General features: G+C 55.9%; 4 protein-coding genes across 4 annotated transcripts; 1 reads left to right on the top strand and 3 right to left on the bottom strand.

Moving 5' to 3' along the window:
• Positions 1 to 1016: 1016 nt before the first annotated feature.
• GLRG_08838 (universal stress protein family) lies at positions 1017 to 3262 on the bottom strand (the record flags this gene model as incomplete). Its single annotated transcript, XM_008099388.1, has 3 exons — positions 1017 to 1188; positions 1247 to 2111; positions 2161 to 3262. 3 exons carry the CDS (start codon positions 3260 to 3262, stop codon positions 1017 to 1019), a joined length of 2139 nt encoding a protein of 712 aa, XP_008097579.1.
• A 2876-nt stretch (positions 3263 to 6138) lies between these two features.
• Positions 6139 to 7331, bottom strand: GLRG_08837 (30S ribosomal protein S7; the record flags this gene model as incomplete). The annotated part of the gene is made up of 2 exons (XM_008099387.1): positions 6139 to 6591; positions 6675 to 7331. The coding sequence occupies 2 exons, from the start codon at positions 7329 to 7331 to the stop codon at positions 6139 to 6141; spliced, it is 1110 nt and encodes a 369-aa protein (XP_008097578.1).
• Positions 7332 to 9798: 2467 nt separating this feature from the next.
• Positions 9799 to 10242, bottom strand: GLRG_08836 (uncharacterized protein; the record flags this gene model as incomplete). The annotated part of the gene is made up of 3 exons (XM_008099386.1): positions 9799 to 9974; positions 10039 to 10098; positions 10155 to 10242. The coding sequence occupies 3 exons, from the start codon at positions 10240 to 10242 to the stop codon at positions 9799 to 9801; spliced, it is 324 nt and encodes a 107-aa protein (XP_008097577.1).
• Positions 10243 to 11942: 1700 nt separating this feature from the next.
• On the top strand, positions 11943 to 12260 carry GLRG_08835 (uncharacterized protein; the record flags this gene model as incomplete). The annotated part of the gene is made up of 2 exons (XM_008099385.1): positions 11943 to 11947; positions 12032 to 12260. The coding sequence occupies 2 exons, from the start codon at positions 11943 to 11945 to the stop codon at positions 12258 to 12260; spliced, it is 234 nt and encodes a 77-aa protein (XP_008097576.1).
• Positions 12261 to 17355: the final 5095 nt, after the last annotated feature.

The following is a 17355-nucleotide window of genomic DNA, read 5'->3' as shown; positions in this document are numbered from 1 at the left end:
AAATATATAAAAGAAAGTAAATAGAGGTAAAAAAAAAAAAATTATAAGAATAGTTAGGGAAAAATTACAGCCTATTTAATTTGAGGAGGTGGTAGCAAGGGAAATGAATATTGTCGGAAGGGGGAGACTAAGGTTTTCACGCCCATACGCCCCCCCCCCCTTGACTACTCCTCGTCGTCTGGTTCGCCAGATTTGCAGTGATCCCCCTCTCAAAGGGCGACCCAGAAAATGGCAACTGAGCTGGCCCCAATCAGCCGCATTCATTATCTTATCACCCCGCACCAATAGCCCCACTGACTGGGTCCCTTGCCGCCAAATCAGCTCTGCCGCCGTCACCGACGGGACCCCCTGCGGGCGACGAACCCGTCCCCGGCTCCACGAGTGACTCGATCATGACCATGGCAATCATCCGCTTGCCTGCCCTTGACTGGCAAGCGAACCCGATCCCTCTCTTCTTGCTTGCTTGCAGCTATCAGTTATGCAAGCCATCAGTGCTTGCACAAGTGCGTCAACTGGCCGTTCGCTCCGCATTCGCCGTCGCTGAAGCTCACCGACATCGTCACCTTTGGTATGGCATGCCTCACACGCTTTAACCATCAAAACATCAGGCTTGAGAGAATGAAGCAAACATGTCAAACAGCCTGTTACTGTAAATTTCCTGCTGTACCGCTTTTGTAATATCGTAATCCGTCAAAGTCCTACAAGAAAACCAGACAAGCCGTGTGCGTGGCATCTATCGATGCTGAACCACCACGCTTGCTCGTCGGGATCCCACCCTCAAACAAAAAGAAACCTCCATAGAGCGCCCTGCAACATATCGAGGCATCCGCCCCGGGGCACTTCCGCTTGATTTGAAAGACGCTTTGAAAAACATACTATCCTGCTGTCGCTTACATGCTCCTTCTCCGTTCCTCCTGCTCCGTCTGTCGTGTCTCAGACTCCTCGACCAACGACGCTCTTCTCGTCTGATCATGGTCCCGCAGCCCAGGCAGCCTACGACTCGGCGCAGGGTCCTTCTAGTCGATCTTCGCGTTGGCGAGACTCCTGGCTCCGGGGTTGTTCAAGTCGTTGATCTGCCTTATGACACCTCTCTTGTACTTGCTCTTGTTACGGAGCCGCTTCCGAGCCACCATGACGGGGACCGAACTCTTGGTGACGAGGTAGTTCGAGAAGGACCCAAGAATGACACTGCAGAAAGCCGTTAGCGAAACCGTCACACACGCCAAGAAGAATACCTGGCACTCACCCTTTGAGGGCACTGCGGCCACGGCTGCCCAGAATCACCAATGTCGGGCTGACATGGTCAATCACCTCCGTGATCAGGTGCTTCGGGTTCTTGCAGTGTATGACCTCTACAATAACCCGCACTTGCAGACGCGTTCGTCGCAGCAAGCGCTCTACCCGCTCCTGGATGTCGTACACTGCACGGCGGCGCTCTTCCTCAGCTCGACCGCGCTCTCTACTCGACGGCGCTGGTGATGACGAATCGCTCGAGTTCAAACCTGAGGCTCGCAGGAGATGAGGGTATGACGGGCCATTCGTCATGCCTGGCGGTGCCGCCTTGTTGCTCGACATGGCATTGATGGCCGCGGCTTGTTCCTGGTGGGCCGCGCGTTCATCAGGAACCATGACACCCTCAGTCGAGTAGATGCCCGTCTCTTCGTCCACGCAGTAGATGCAAATAAGAGTGTCGCCATCTCGCAGGACTGTCCCAATGGTCCATTCCAGTGCATGTGTCGACTCCTCGCTCAAGTCCGTGGCCACCAGGTACTTTCTCAGCCTGTGATGCTCCTCTTCGGCTGCTTTCTGGATCTGATGGAACTCGCCACGCATTGTGATGAGGAGAGTGCGGGAGAACTCTGGATTGTTGAGGACCTCTGTCCGAGAGAACGCCAGTCTCTGGGCGCGCTTGATGTCGTTCAGCTCCTCCTCGTCATCCGAGTTCACGGCAGAAGCCATTCCCGAACCAGGCTCGTTGTCGAACGCCGTGGTAGGGCGGACGCCAGCCTTGTGCTTGGTCTTATCGCCGGTGGGTTTGGTGAGTGTAATAGACGGTTCGTCCAACAATGACTTGTACTTATACTGCGGTTGCTTGGAAGTGACTGCAATGCCTGGACATTGGTCAGTACGTCATTCGACTTTCCAAGGGGGTTAACTCACGCTCTTCCTCGGCGGCGGCAAGCAGACTCAGTGTCTTACCGTTGCCTTTGCTTGTCTCGGAATGCTTTGCTCCGCTCTCTGAAGGCCGAGGCGACATCTTACGTCCTCTCTGGTTCTCCTCGTCCGAAGAGCTGCGCGCATCGTCGTCGCTGCTGTCCTCTAGCTCTTCCCCGTCAGGACTGAGGTAGTCTTTCGTCAAACGGCCGACACCGCTTTCGTCTGCGCTCGTCTTCTTGCGACCAGCCAAGCCCGAAAGACCGCCACCCGAGAACGCGAGGTTCGCATCGGATAATTTGCGGTAGGCCGTTGTGATGTCCACTACGCGGCCGTCGTCGAGAACAGCCGTGCCGGGGATCTGCTGTAAGCGACCGCTGATGTTTGGCGAGTGGGAGCGCATGCTCAGCCGGCCATGGGGAGACTTGGACTTGCTGCCTTGTCCTCGGCTTGAACTCCTACCGCCGAGGTTGATGGAGGGATTGCTAGCAATGGAGCCATGGCGTGCTCTCTCGCCGGGAAGTATGATGCCGGGGATTTCGTTGCCGCGGATGACATCAGCCATGACGCCACCCGGCTTCTTGACGCCGGGTCCCTTGCCGCCTTGGGTGTTGCGCTTCGGCAAAGCCTGGCCAATGTTGTTGGTAGAAATATCGGAGAACTGGTAATCGGCAGTGGGGTCCAGGCGGTTTGGGAGGGCGCGCGGGCCGAAGCTAGGCTTCTGGGAGTGGGAGTCGGAGAAGGTTCGTGGGTGAGGGGCGCGGGATTCGACGGGGGAGCTGGGGCCAGCGCTGGCAGCTTGCTTGGGGGCCGATGTATCGATATCAAGCATGCTTCTCACGGGAGGTGGAGGGCCGCCAATATCCAGCATGCTGCGCACGGGCACGGCGTGCGTCCTGGCCGGGCTCATTCTCCCCGTATCGTCGCCGACATCCAACATGCTTCTCACGGGAGAGCGGGGTGAGGTGTAAGGCGAGGAAGAGCGTGCGGAGATGGGGGAGGTTGGATTCCAGGCGGATGATCTACTGGCGGTACCCTCGAGAAGGGCCAAAACGTCCCTTCTCTCCTCGTCCAGCATGGCCTCCATGCTCATAGGTTGATGCGACATGCTGAAGGGTAGCTCGGGTTGGTCTGCGCTCTTGGCGAGGAGGGTGCCTCGGTCGGCAATGCGCGGGAGTCGCGTGTGCGATGGAAGAGCGGGAGCAGGTCGTTGGCACGATGGCGATGATGGTACCTATCAATGTATCGTATGCTTGAAATGTAATAAGGGGAGTATGATCGGGTGAAAAGGTTGAGAGTCTTTGGTGACTGTGGTAAATCTAGCGGGGGATGATTTTGCGGTGTTGGCGTTGGCGATGCAAGTCGTTCGGCAGAAACAGCATCGTGCTCGGGGCAGTAAGTGGAGGAGAAAGAGAGAGAGAGAGAGGTCGGTGTAGGTTTCCTAGATCATGGCTCCGGGGGGGAGGGGCCAGATGAGAAGTGCGGAAGTTGCGCTGGGTGCGTAGGCCTAAATTAGCTTGTGAAGCACAGCACGAGTCGTCGAGTTTTGCCAAGACCGGCTGAAGGCGCAAGAACAGAAATAGTCAAGTGGTCGTAAGGAGGGAGTGGCAGGTAGGTTGGAAAGAAACAGGAAGCGAAAAAAAGGTGCAGTGCGGTGTGGTATGGGGAAGAAACAAACAAGGAGTTGGACGAAGGTACCGCGCGCACCTACGATTGGTAGCAGCGGCGTTGGTGGATGGAGTAAGAAGGGAAGGTATCCTGGTCCAAGTTCCAGCCCAATGCGTGCCCCCCCGTCTTGTTAGGTATACGGAGTATACTATGTAGGTTTTCCCCAGTCGGTCGGTGGCGTGGTGTGTGTGTGTGTGTGGCAGTGGCAGTGGCACCGCAAGCGCAGGCTGAGAACGAGGCAGAGTATTACCTAGTGGAGAATCCGTATTTGGGACGCACGACGCAAGCTGGCTGTTGTACGATAGGACGAGAACGAGGACGAGACGAGGAGAAGGAAAGGAGGAGGGACGGGAAGGGGATCGGGGGAGAGCGGGGTAGATGCTCCGTATTTAGCGTCGACAATCTTTACGTCTGTCTTTGTCACTCGGAAACAACCTGTAATAATTATCCAGTGCAAGAAGAGGCAAAGAAGCAGGGACCTGGAGTCTCTTCCTCTTCAAACACCAAAGAGATCTTCAGCTTACTTCCAGCCCTCTTTTCTGCGACCTGCCAATGGAACAGGTCCATGGATACCTTAATCCCGTCTTCTCCAATTCCGGCCTAGCGACTGACCCAGGCCCGTTTGGGCCCTTCCCTTCCCCCCCAGAAACCGTATCCGTCCGTACAAGTGCTTCGTCATCACCTGTCTTGGTACGGGTGGTACCTGCCCACTCTGGAAACCCGGTGAGGTACAACCTCGTCGATCCCAACCTTGGACTGTCTTCGGGAGTTTGCTTGTCGAGAGGCCCGCGACCCTCAGGCTGGGCTGCCTCCGAAGAACCTCGATAAAAGTCAATCGGATGATGGAACGCACCGGCAACCCAACTCTGACTCCTGTCTGCTGATGGACGGACGCATGATGCGGGTACCTATATGCAAACCGTCCAAAGTGGACGACGACAACGACGGCCACTTCCCATGAATGATTGGACCGGCTGGGTACTCGCCTCTCACGCTGGTTGTGTACGTACCTGGCCCCGGCCGTCTCCGTGCTTAAAACAACAAAAATCCCGGGCTAAGAACCACTTACAAGATACCTATGAAGGACTTGGTTTCAGAGCCCGCTCGCTGCCTTGTCCTGGCACCTAGGTACCTCGGCTGAAATCAAGAGAACGGCGAGTAAATGACCATCATAAGCCCACTGGGAAAAGAATGAAACATGAGACGATTCTATGATGCGATGGCGCTGCACACCTGGGTTTGTTTGTGTATAACGGTCATCGCCGAACCATCCTTTTTGCAAAGCAAACTGTCTGTTAGTCAGTGACCCATTCATTCCCTGCCCCGTCCCCACTACGGTTTGTGCGTTTGCGATTTTCTCTCCGCCCCATTCGGTTCGGTTCGCTTTTTTCTGATATGTGATTCCGTTGATGGTATCTTCCCCAGGGCCCTTGTCCTTCCCGATCTTCACCGCCCGCCGCCTCCGTCATCTTCCGTCTCGTCTCCATGCTCCCTCCCCTCCTTGTCCCGTCTTGTAACTCTCGGGACGTAGCAGCCGGAACTTCTCGCATTTTCACAGTCCACCATGGCGGACCTTGCAGTGCCGGACGCACAGTGCGATGACGACGCCTGCGTCCATCGCCAAGAACGCCCGCCTCTTGGCGATAAGACGCCGGCAGCTCGCGTGCCGTGCGCGGTTGGCGAGGCATCGCCCCGTGCTTGCCGCCGCCGCCGCCGCCGCCGCCGCCGCAGCGGTGGGCGGCGCCAGATAGGCGATGACCCAAAACCTGTCACGCATAACCCGCGCAGGCGCCGCTGAGGGTTGCATGAAGTTTGTCACATGAAGACCCTGTGGACTTTGCGCAACACGTACATGTCATGTACCTAGTAGCATCCCACAGGAGTGGTTGGTGGCGGAGGCTGAGCTGGGTGGTCTAGCCGTAGTGTTTGACCTCACCCAGTATGCCGGGTCTAAACCAACGGGCCAACGTAGCGACAGCATATGCCGTCGAGACGCCTCAATAACATGCAGGGTGTCAGATGTCCAATCTCATCTGCGTCAACCATTGAGAGATACTGCTTGTTCCTCAAGGTTCGAGGTCCGTCTTCTATTCTCTGGCAACAAATGTGTCCAAGTTTAGCCTCGCAAGGGAAAGCCACGGCCTCGGGCTTGCGATCCATAAGCACACGCTCCCTGACCCTGGCATTCGTAAAAAGACAGTCTAACAAGAAAGGCTCCTCTCGAGCACTTGGCATTGTTCGGTTGAATATAGTACAATATACAGACTTTGCTTACACTTTTTGCTTCCTTGTCGCAACAGCAGTCTCCCACTGTCTCTACTTCTTGGCGTTTGCCTTGACTGGCTTGACGTTCAAGTTGGCACGCGTCGCCGTGCCGAGCTTGTGCAGCGCCAGCCTCTTGTCCCAGACGCCTGACCGGCCCTCAACGACGGCGATGATCTCCTCGGCCAGCCGGTGAGCAAACTGCGTCCGGCCACTGCCCTTGGACGGCTTCTTGTTGACCGCGTCCAGGATCCAATGAAACGCCGCCCACCGCCTCTGGCGCACGGACAGCGGCGCCGGCAACTCCAGCGGGCGACCACCACCGGCTCCGCCTGGAATGCGGCGGATCTTGACCAGCGGCGCCACCGAGTCGACGGCCAGCGTGAGGTATAGCACGGGGTTCAACGGCAGGTGCGCCGGCGGCGGGGCACCAGGGAGAAGCGGGTATCGCGGGTTGATGATCGGAGGAGGGGAAGTTCGGAGGAAGTTGAGCATCATGGCCATATTCTGCGGAACACGCTCGTCAGCATTCGTCGCCCTCATTCGCACGTGGAACAAAACAAAAAAGTCAGACATGGGGGCCGGCTCACTCTTTGCGCCTGGGCCTTCTTGCCATCCCGCATCATCAAGTTCGTCAACTGGTCGAGCAGGGGATGGTACCGAGACTTGAGGTGGCTGTGTGGCGGAAGAGGGAGCTTTGGCAGGGGGAACTTGTGACCGAGGCGCTGCGGTTTCGGAACCTCCACCTCCTGGGCATTCGCGAGCAGTCCGCCGGAGGCCAGGATTTCGAGGTCGCGTAGGGGGTCACCGTTCGACTGCGTAGGGGGGATGGCGCCTTCGTTATAGAGCGCCTGCTCCTGGGCCTCCGTCAGGCCACCCTCGAGTCCGACGCTCTGGTTCTTTGCGGCGGCGGCGAGTTCCTCCAGTGCTGCGGCGGCCTCTTCTGCTGTTGACTGTGTACATTCCGTCAGCTCTAGTCTCTCTCTCTCTCTCTCCGTGACAACTTCCTGTGGCCCCCATACCTGTTGTCCCGGTGCAGACTCGGGGGCAGTTTGATTCTGAGGGAAAGCAGCATTCTCGGATGGCTTCAGAATCGCAGGCTGGCTCCGTTCGCCCTTGAGTTCGTCGGCATATCCTCTTCTCGTCGCGGCCCAGGCGAGAGGTTCCCGTATGGTGGTGGTGGCCAGGGGTCGGGAGCGCAGGGCGAGCGCTCGACCGGCTGCTCGCAAGCTCGGCCGCAGAGACATCTCTGCTCTATATTCGATACTATCCGAGGTCTTTGGCCGCGAATTGATGTGTATCGAGGCGTTGTCGAGCTGTTGGAAGGGCCTTCTCGTCGGTGTTGGATCGCAGCGAATCCACGAAAATTATTGAGTCGCGCGGCTGTTGCCGGCCGCTCCACACCTCCCTCTCCCCCAATTGCTCTGTGCTTACCTACACAACTGCAGGTTGAGCTTTCCCAGCTCTCGGCGGATAAATCCAGCCTCCGTGTGCCGATCCGCCCGGGTACCTAGGTAGATACACCATCCAGGCCCCACCCCGGTCAGAGGTCGGTCGGGGCCGAGCCGTCACCGACGACCTCCACTCCATTACCTAAGCTTGGCACACCACCACCCTCCCACATCCGCCTGGCTCACCGAATATATGCAGACCTTCTTCACCAATGCCGCCACACCTTTCTACAGTGAACCTGGCTTGCCTTACCCGCCTTGTTTGCTCCAGCCAGCCAGTCACAAGACTCTCTTGCGGAGCGGCTATAGGCCCCTTTTAATCCAAGCCAAGTACCCCTCGCAAAGCCTCGAAACCAACGTCCCCATTCCATCTTATTCCCATTACATCCGACCCAATCCGCAGGACAACCTGTCTTAAAACCCCTCTTACATTCCTTGACCGATGCGCACGACATCCGCATGTCTACGCCATGTCCCGTCTTCCATGTAGTCTGTGTGTGTGGGTTGGTGATGAAGGCACCTGCAATTACCAATCGCTAGTCATCAGGGAAAAATGCAAGACCAAAGTCCCCCCCCCCCCCCCCCCGACCAGTGCCAATCGCCAATGTCAAGTCACGGCCAAGTTCAATCGCGTCCCACTCACATGTCGCCCAACGCTGCCTTCTCACAAACCCGCACAGCGCACAGCGCACACACATACGCACACTCGCAAGCAACAGTCACGATCCCTCGGTGATGTGATGTGACTGTCCTATTTGGTCGGCATGCAGCAAGGTTGCGTGGTCAAACCTGCGCTCATGCTGCAGATTGGGTGCAGAGTCCTGCAGGCGGCATTTAGCGGCTCTTGCCCCTCCCCTTCTCTTCATCCTCCTCTACTTCCACTTCCACAGTCCGACTATTCGCTTGCGCGGTCGCGACATGCTCTGCTATCTCCTGCGGGCCAGTTTGTGGTTCCAGCCGTCCTTCTGTCGTCAGCAAGCTAGTGCACCATATGATTAAGCTTCAGGTTCACAAGCTGCGTGCTGGGCAGTGTATTAGAGCCTCGGAGATCTGGCTTTGACGTAGGTAGAATCTGCGTCGTCCCGTTGCTAGACCGGCTCCCTAGCTCGTCTCTTTTGTTTTAGCCCAGAGAGAGGAGAGCCACTACGCGCCGACGCCGTACGTATTGCTTTCTTTCCTGCCTTGGTAATAGTAGCACCGAACAAGATGAGATCGTGGGGGACCAACGAGCGGGAGAGTGTCCGCCCTGCCCATGCCAATCGACACCCCTTCTGTTCCCGGCTTTCGTGCCTAATTTTTTGTTGGGGCAAGCTGACCACCGCGAAGCCACTGATGTCTTTTTTTTTTCTTCTTTTTTTTCCCCCGTTCCTCCCCCTCTCTTCAACTCCTCCGAAGGATTCAGTTTGGCCATGTGAACATGGAGAGACATCAATGGCACGTGGATCGAGTACAAATACTGGTAGAAAGTGGATACAAGCTCAGGGGGCAGCGCAAAAAGGAAGCATTCCTTCTACCTCGTCGCAAAGATTGCCAAAGGGGCCAACTCGACCAGTTCGATTTTATTTTTTATTTCCACACACCTTTCCCACCGTTCATCCCTTGCACTCGTGGTTGCTTCTCCCTCGTGACGCAGCTTCGAGAAGAGGAAAAACAAAGTTTACCGAATTTTTGAACCAAATTACGTACAAGGGCGATGTTGCAAACACCACAAAAAAAAGCCCCCCCCCCCCCCCCATGACCGTCCACTGTCTGCCGGTCCGTTCCTGTTCTGCCAAGGTTCTGTCTCATGTCGGAGTTTCTTATCCAGATCGTTTCCACCACGTCTGACATTGTGAGGGACACAAAAGGAAATATACCATGCTACACCCCCCTCCTCCTCCTCCTCCTCCTCCCCCCCTTCCCTTCTCCGGACTGGCCAGGTGGAAATGTTATCGTGTACCGTTTCCCATCAGTCAGCTCGACACAACGCCCAGATTGTTTCCTTCGGAGCCCCAATTGACCGTAGGTAGAAATGTAGTCGTACTCCAATGTCCGTAATGTCCCCTTTCTGCCGTGTGGCATTGGCCAATGTCTCCCAATACCAACTCCAGATGTATTCGTACAAGTGAACAGAGAAATCAGGTAAAATGCGATGAACAAACGTAGAGAAAGGGGGGGGGTAAGGAAGTACGTCAGATGCGGCGCTAGGCGATGATGCTCGAATGGTGTTCGCTACAGCTTGCTGGAGATTTCGCACGTAGGCCTCTCTCTCTCACACTCTCTCTCACCAACTTCCCCTGCTGTTTGCTGGCGAGCTGGGGTTGGACCCGGTGAGGTAATTGAGTGCCATTTCGGCGGCGTCTTCCTTCGCGTTGTTGAGGTTCTTGCCGTCGTACCAGAATCGTGCGGAGAGGGTGCGTCCGTGAACCGTTACTCGACTGGACCAAGCAGTGCGACCACCTATTGGAGAGAAAAATCAGCTACCCGGACACATTCGGCAAGGAGATTGGGCTCCAATGCTCACCACGTCGGTCAGAGACGATCTGGAAGACTGGGGGCAAGATGTTGGCATCGCGACAGGCATCTGTTGTACCAGTCAGATTAGTAAATGTCGTTGACATCGATGCGGTGCCGCCGTACCCTCGAGACGCTCTTGCCAGGTTCCTCCTTGGCTGTTGTACGAAGAAGACATGGCCGCGCTAGTCGAATAGGACTTGTTGGAGTACATGTGGTGCAATGTTGTTATCGAAACGACAAAGAGTGTCTAGAGTTAGGGTATAGTGATCGGACGAGAATCCGTGCCAGGAAGATATTGCTGTTGTTTGTATTGGAGTCGGTTGGGATCGTGGATATGTCTAGACAATCTATAGCGACACTCGGTCGTTCTTATACTCGGATCAGATCGGCCGTGAAACGGATGGGGATATTCCCATTGGAGTAGGAAAGTGTGATGTGGCAGGACAAGATTAGCTCGATGCTGGTCTAGGTGCAATGGGTTTGTTTGCACGACGGATGTCAAGACGGGTAAGGAATCAGTTGGGCTAGAACCCTACGGCATGCTGCATCTTGGGATGGGTAGAGGTGGGAGGAGAGAAAGAGGGAGGAAGATGGGAGGAAGGGGACATGATCCAAAGAAGTAACGACACAACATCATGTATGTCCCAGGTCCGTTTGGGTTTAGAACGACAGGACCGCGTCGATTTTCCGTGTCGTTTCTTTTTTTTTTCTCCGTGCCCTGGTACTTGTCTCTGATGAGGAGCAGCAGCGTCGGACGCGGCGACGGCGGCGGCGGCGGCGGAGGCGAGAAGAGGGGTGTGCCACTTGGGTGTGAGTGCTTTTGCTTCGTCTGATGCCAGACCACAGACCAGACCGGCGGACGTGGGGAGCGTGGTAGTGGCAGCAGAGAACGTCGTGATAAACTTGGGCCCTTGGCGTCATCTTTTGGTTTTTTTTTTCTCTTCCTTTTGGTTGGGGGGTTATCTTATTTTCTCATTCTTTTATTAGTCCGTTTTTTTTTTCTTCCCTCTCTTCCTCCGTTGCCTACGTACCAGTACTCTTTTCCCTCTCACACACCCCTGGAGACATGGCGGTCGCCGAACCCCCCGCGTGGTCTGCCGGTGCATGGGTGCCGATAATCACGGGTTGATGAGCAGGACGCTGGGAATATGGGCTTGTGGGCCTTGAGACAAACTGTTAGTTAGGAGAGGGAATGCATGCTACTTCTGAAGGGAGACCAGGAAATCGCATGGTCTGAGCGAGTTGTTGATTGGGACAAGGCCCGCCAGGGAAGGGAGCCCAGCGGCCGGGGGTGTCAAAACCAAACAGAGCTGGCGTGGAGTGCCGACCCGTCTAGGTGGAAGAGGGAAATGATTGGGAGATGCAAAAGCCACAAAGAACAAGGGTTCGTACACGGCTAGACGAGGGAAGGGGTGGGCGAACAGGTGAGGAGACAGGCGAATAGAGGGTCACAATGAAAAAGGAAGGCAAGCAAGGCGCAAACGGTGGGAAAAGACAGGGTACGAGCTTACCAGGGGTAAAGTGAGACTGGAATCCCCAGGCGAAGAAGGGAGACGGAGGTTACGGAAAGCGGATGCACACAGCCTGGATGTATCCGTGAAAAGCAACATGTGTATCCAGCAATGTACCAATATACGTGCCTGACGTGCTACATGGTACCTGTAGAGCTTTCGTGGGCATGTTCTCGTCCTCGGGCGCAGAGCGAACAACGGAACAGGCGAGCTGTGTGTGTGAATAGCGAAGAAGGGGAGTGAGGGTAGGGATAGCAGCGAGGCTGGAGGGTTCGAGAGGAAGTGCTACGACGGCACCATGTCCACGCAGTCAACGCTTCAGCCGGCCCAGGCTAGTTAATGCCTTTCCAGGGCTGGCTGGGGCTAGCGTTTGTTGTTGATCGGTACGGAGACATACGCCATGAGGTACATGAATTAGCTGTTCTGCGGTATCCGTAAGGTGAGTCAAAAGGCAAGGGTTTCGACGAGAATAGCACTGACATCAGATAGCAAGCCGGCGATTGGGCAATTAGGCCAAGGAAGGCAAATCAGCAAGAGAGACGTACGTACGCAGGTTTGCAGTAGGGCCCGGGTTATGCATGGAGCAGAGCACACACAGAGCAGAGGCCTGGGCATCAGCACCGAGCAGCTCTCAGAGTTCCGGGCTAGCAACGCCAGGGCCCTCTGCGGCGGCTTCGACTCCGCCCAGCCGGTGAAGCGAAGCGAACCGGGGTGGTGATGCGAAGCAGGCCAGGTGGTCAGGCAGGGGAGGAGTGGTGTGCACAAACTCCATAGATTGCGATGAAGGGAAACTCGGTCAGGGAAGTTTGGGCCTCATCGAGACCATCCTGTCAGTGTCAAGCCGGGGAGATCAAAAGGCCGTCGAGCCACGTCGATTTGGATGCACGATGCGCGATGCGGCAGGGAAGGGCGGGGAGAGGCGAGTGCTGTAGCCTGTATGATGTACCCTATCGTATCGTATGGACCGCGATACTGATGCAGTTAGTGGAGAGGGGGGAGGGGGAGGGGGTGGGATCGGGCATCACTCGCTCCTCATCGTCATTTTGGGGTGGGGTAGGTGGGAAGGAAGATCAGGACAGGGCGAACCAGGGCATTTCTGGTAGAGCGGGCCAGATCACATATGATGATGATGATGATGATGATGACGATACAGGTGGTGCCGCTGGTGCCAGGCCCAGTGCTGATGAGGGAATTGTGAATTGTGAAAAGAGAGAGACCACCACACCACGCCATGTATCATGCGGCGGAGGAGGGCTCGACATGCGGTTGTGTATGTATCCTAAGAGCAGCCAGCTGCGTCATGCTTCTCGTATGCTTAGGCTGCTTGTTCAGCTTCGTGCACCCGTGCCCCCAAAGGAACATACCACATAGAGCTGGCGATGGCAGCGCGCGTCTCATGGCGATGGCTGCTTTTGCTGGTCTAGTCCCCAATGGCCATGGCTGGTTCCGGTTTAGGTCAGGTCCAGAGACTTTTGCCGGTGGTCGTGGCCGCAGTTGCAGGACGGGGCGGGATCATCCACAGTGACAGGCGGCCGGCGGGTATGCGTGAATGCAGCTCGGATGCAGCTAAAGCAGGAGGAGCACGTACGAATGGATACCACAGCAGGCCTTGTCTTCCATGTGCCCGTTCTACTCCGTACGTAGTAGACCAGCTCGTGCGTACCTATCCGTACACTAGATTGATAGGGTGAGTAGTGCGTACACTACGTCGCAGACAGGCCAGGGAAAGGTATCCGGATGGGTATGAACGGACACCAGTCGCAGTGGCTGGCGGTCCAAGTTGGTCCGTGGAGACGCCTTGGTGGGCGGATTTGGTGGCATCGGTGGCATCGGGGAATGAGAAGAGCCCCAGCCGGAGGAGCCCCTAGCTTCTTAGTCTGCGAGTCTAAGGAACCGTCATGCTTCCCCGAAACGAAGGGAGCAGGAAGAAGGGTGTGGTGGAACCGGGAAGCCGGGGAAGTGACAGGGTATAATGAAGACGAGAAGATGTGTTTGAGAGAGAGACGCACACGGTAAAAGCAAAGCAAAAATAAAAATAAAAAGAGAGTGGGGGGTGAGAGGGGACAACGGTGACTGAGAGGTACGAACACATCATTCTGGTCTCTCACCCCCACCATCACCGGTGCTGGCGCGGTGAGTTGGAGGCCGAGTGGTGACAGACAGTCACTAGGTCAGAACTGTAACGACGCAACAACCTAATCGTGTTAGCCTCATAATTAGCACCGGTACGTGACAATGCGAAGCTTTTCCGGCTGCGCATCGTTCGGTTTTTGGTGTCGAGTGTACCTTGGTCAGGGCCGAGGAGAATCTCTGCCACTCACCGTCTTTTCTTATCCTTTTAACTTCCTTCTTCTGTTCGGACGGCAGTGAGAAGGGGTGCCTGCCCCTTGCAAGCACTTGCATAGCGTATGCCGTGTACGGATAAACCAGCTGATAATTAATCCATCATGACAGAAGACGGGCGGAGCACCCCGTGCTCTGGGCGCCTGTCAGGGCTTGGGAATAACCGAACGAGTTATGGGAAGACCATGAACGGGCGAAGAGAGGCGGGGGACGACCATGGAGAGAGAGGCAGTAAAAAATGAATAAAAGTAAAAAGGAGAAAAAAAAAATGGTATCAGTGCCGTGTTACAACGCTTCCTTCCCAGGATTCAGGAGGTGCCCGCCCGTAGCCCCAACGACACCGGAAGCCATGAGAGTGCACGCGGCCGTCCAGGAGTATGAACATGGGGCAGGGAGCAGGGTCCGGGATCAGGGGTTCCCAGACCAAAAAGTACTATGTATATATCCCTGTCCCAGACGCAAGCTTCTGTCCTCGAACTCAAAATCGACGAGGAAGCCCCGTTTCCTTTCTTACAGAGAGGGAGAGAAGGGAGAGAGAGGAGGAGAAGAGAGAGAGCAGAGTACATCAGCTTCGTCATCACCTTCCACACCTAAATGTGACCTCACCTCCACCATCTTCTCCGCCGTCACCTCTTTTTTTGTGTTTTTTTCCACAAAGCTTTGCGCTGCTTGTGTCACATATACCAGAAACTCAAGCCCCCCCCTGAGTGTGCTCATGGCCAGTAAATTATTGAGCAAGTGTATCCGTACAGATACGGGGCTCGTGTATTCCAACCCGGCCAGATCGGTGTTCGCCCAATGGTTGTTCGCAGATCGGCGTTTGCCCTTGGCGGGCACTGACTAGGAACAGTAACAAGGGCACCCGCCCCGGAACTCTTCTCGAGAATGCAGACGGACGGCAGGATGTGCGAGCGCCGACAGGGTCCATCTGGTCCAGAGACGTTCTTGACCAGCCCGTCGGGTCCAGTTCCAGTATCCCCCGGGCCTACCGCAGCCTCTTCTGCCTTGTCTTTTTTTTTTTTTTTTGCCCGCCGTCGACACCGTCCCTGTCCCTGTCCCCTCTCCCTCCCCCTTTTTCTCAGTATTCCGTATGGACGCTTTGATTCATGTCCACCACCTATCGACCCGTCTGAGACCGACAGTCGGGCTCCGATTCTGACGCATGGACGCTGCTTGACTGGATCGGGGGGTTGGGGAGAAGAAGCCCATCCGTGTAAGTCCATTGGAGACCAGCGATCCGTACCCAAGCCTGATCATTCATGATGACGCCCGCGAATCTCTGCTCCGCCACTCGAGTGTTAGGTACCTTGCCTCACGGCAAGTTTCCCGAGTCAGTCTGGATTCGTATTAGCGCCACTGGTATCGGTACACCACCATCGACGGCACGCTGATGAGCGGTCAGCAGCAATCCGGCCCTCCCACTCAATCACTGTCCTTTCTTCATGTTTTTGACCCCGCCAGCTTGGGTCTGTTTGCCGTAATTCGGAAAGAGACATAACATCAAGCCCTGGCTGGCTACAATGTTTCCTCTTCCAAGACTTTACAAATCCGAGTCTCGCCCCTCCCCTCAACATACGCGCAGCATTGCGACCCAAACCGTTCGTGTCAGCATAGCTCGAGGTCGGCCTCCAATGACACCCGAGATGGGGGACGCAGGATGCCTCTGCGAGGATGCTGCGAGTCTCGGCGGAGCCCGCATACCCAGCCATCCCCGGCTTGCTTGCCAGCACCACCATCATCTGTCAATATGCTAGCCGATGTTTGAGGCTGACGACGTGTTCCTGCAGATCAGAACCCTCACAGGCGGTCCAATTCGTCCATGATCAAACTTGCCAGCGCCTTTGCATCTATCGGGGGGGCATACGGTTTCTTCTCGATCCTTCCCTGCCCCGCGAGGCGCCGCCAACGCAGCAACGGCAGCTAAACCATTTCAGAAGCAAGCTTGCGTCAAACATACGTCTCCCGCCTGTGTCTCACCTGAGCTCGATACAGGCAGAGCAAGTAAAGATACCCGAAATGAGGATGCTGCAGCTCTCCACGGCAATGCTGCCGCTCCATACATTAACATCTCCTCAACCGAGCTACGTGTCGGCGACGGGGCGGTGATTTTCCTTGGCCAAGTATACCACATTATCTCTTTGATGGCGGCTGGCTGCTTTCTCCCGTCCTGGTTCAGGTCCACGTGGACCATGACCATATCCTTTGCTACCTGCCATCGACCGCTCGGTTGGCGGCATGAAATCAAGACCGCCTCAATGATCGTCCTTGCATGGATCGGAAGCATGCAAGCAAACAGCACAATGGGCAGCCATGGGGCTTGTACATGCAGTCCGGATCGAGGAGGGTTGGTTCAGGCCGATATCTGTCTGGACACCAGCAGCTCGATGACAACCGGCGGCGAAGACCAGCAAATTGTCCTTCTTAGACCGAGTTGGTCGCCTCGTCAGGGAGGAATCTCAATGCTTGACTGGGCGGGGAAAGGGCCCTTGCAAACTATTTGGAGGCTACACCATGAGGAAGCCAGGCACTAGATAGGAGTTGGAGACGCGCCTCGATGCAGAACCATTCGCCGACGCACTTCATCGACCCACGAAGCTCAATCGACAGTCAGCGATGTCGGCGAAGAAGCGGATGAGACCCTTGATGGGAGTTGACTTGTGGCGTGGGGGAAATAACAACAACAACGACAACAACGACAACGGGTATAACCGTCAACGTCTTATCGAATAGAGACGGTCTTATGCTGGGCATGACCTGCAGTCATGCTCATCATCGTCTTCGCCGAGACAGAGAGAGTTCGCAAATCTGCTGTCTACCAAGGTTGGTTGGGTTAGTGCGCGTCATGGACCTTGCATTGTTTGCCAGCCGGAAGAGGCCCGCAGGCCAGCCTCGATGACAATCAAATATCAGCCCAAAAACCCACGCCCATGCCGCCGAAAGTCCCCGCTCCCGCGTTGCGGTGGGCCTTCCGTGTATGACGGGCATGTCGGGCTCCATGCGGCCGCTTAAAGAGGGTTGCATTTGGGCTTCCACACACGGGTTTCTCTGCCTCCGGTCCGGCATCGGCCACCAGTGGTCAGGCAACGTGCCTGAAATTGGATTACGAGCCGCAGGACATTAAGACCAAGTGCCAAACCATATCCCTGGAAGTCGAACCCGCGTTGTTCAACAAATAGATAACGGTACGAAAAGCCCCATAGAGCCGTCAGATTTGGGGGGGTTGGATGAGGCGGTATCGATACCAAGCATACTTATCCAATCGTCAGTTGTGGCACGAAGAGGTGTGTGTTGGCCAACTGGCAGGCGGGCCTGAATCGACCCGGTGTGTGTGTGTGTGTGTGAGTGAGTGTGAGGCCGGCGGAAGCATTGGTCGTTCAATGGATGAGATCCAATGCGAATAGGATAGGATCACAATGCCACCCACAGTTGACACATGCCTGTAAGAGCATGCGCGTATGTGTGTGGGTGTG

Source organism: Colletotrichum graminicola (assembly GCF_000149035.1).
Source record: "Colletotrichum graminicola M1.001 genomic scaffold supercont1.41, whole genome shotgun sequence".
NCBI classification, from domain to species: domain Eukaryota; kingdom Fungi; phylum Ascomycota; class Sordariomycetes; order Glomerellales; family Glomerellaceae; genus Colletotrichum; species Colletotrichum graminicola.
This window is presented reverse-complemented; position numbering and strand designations above follow the sequence as displayed.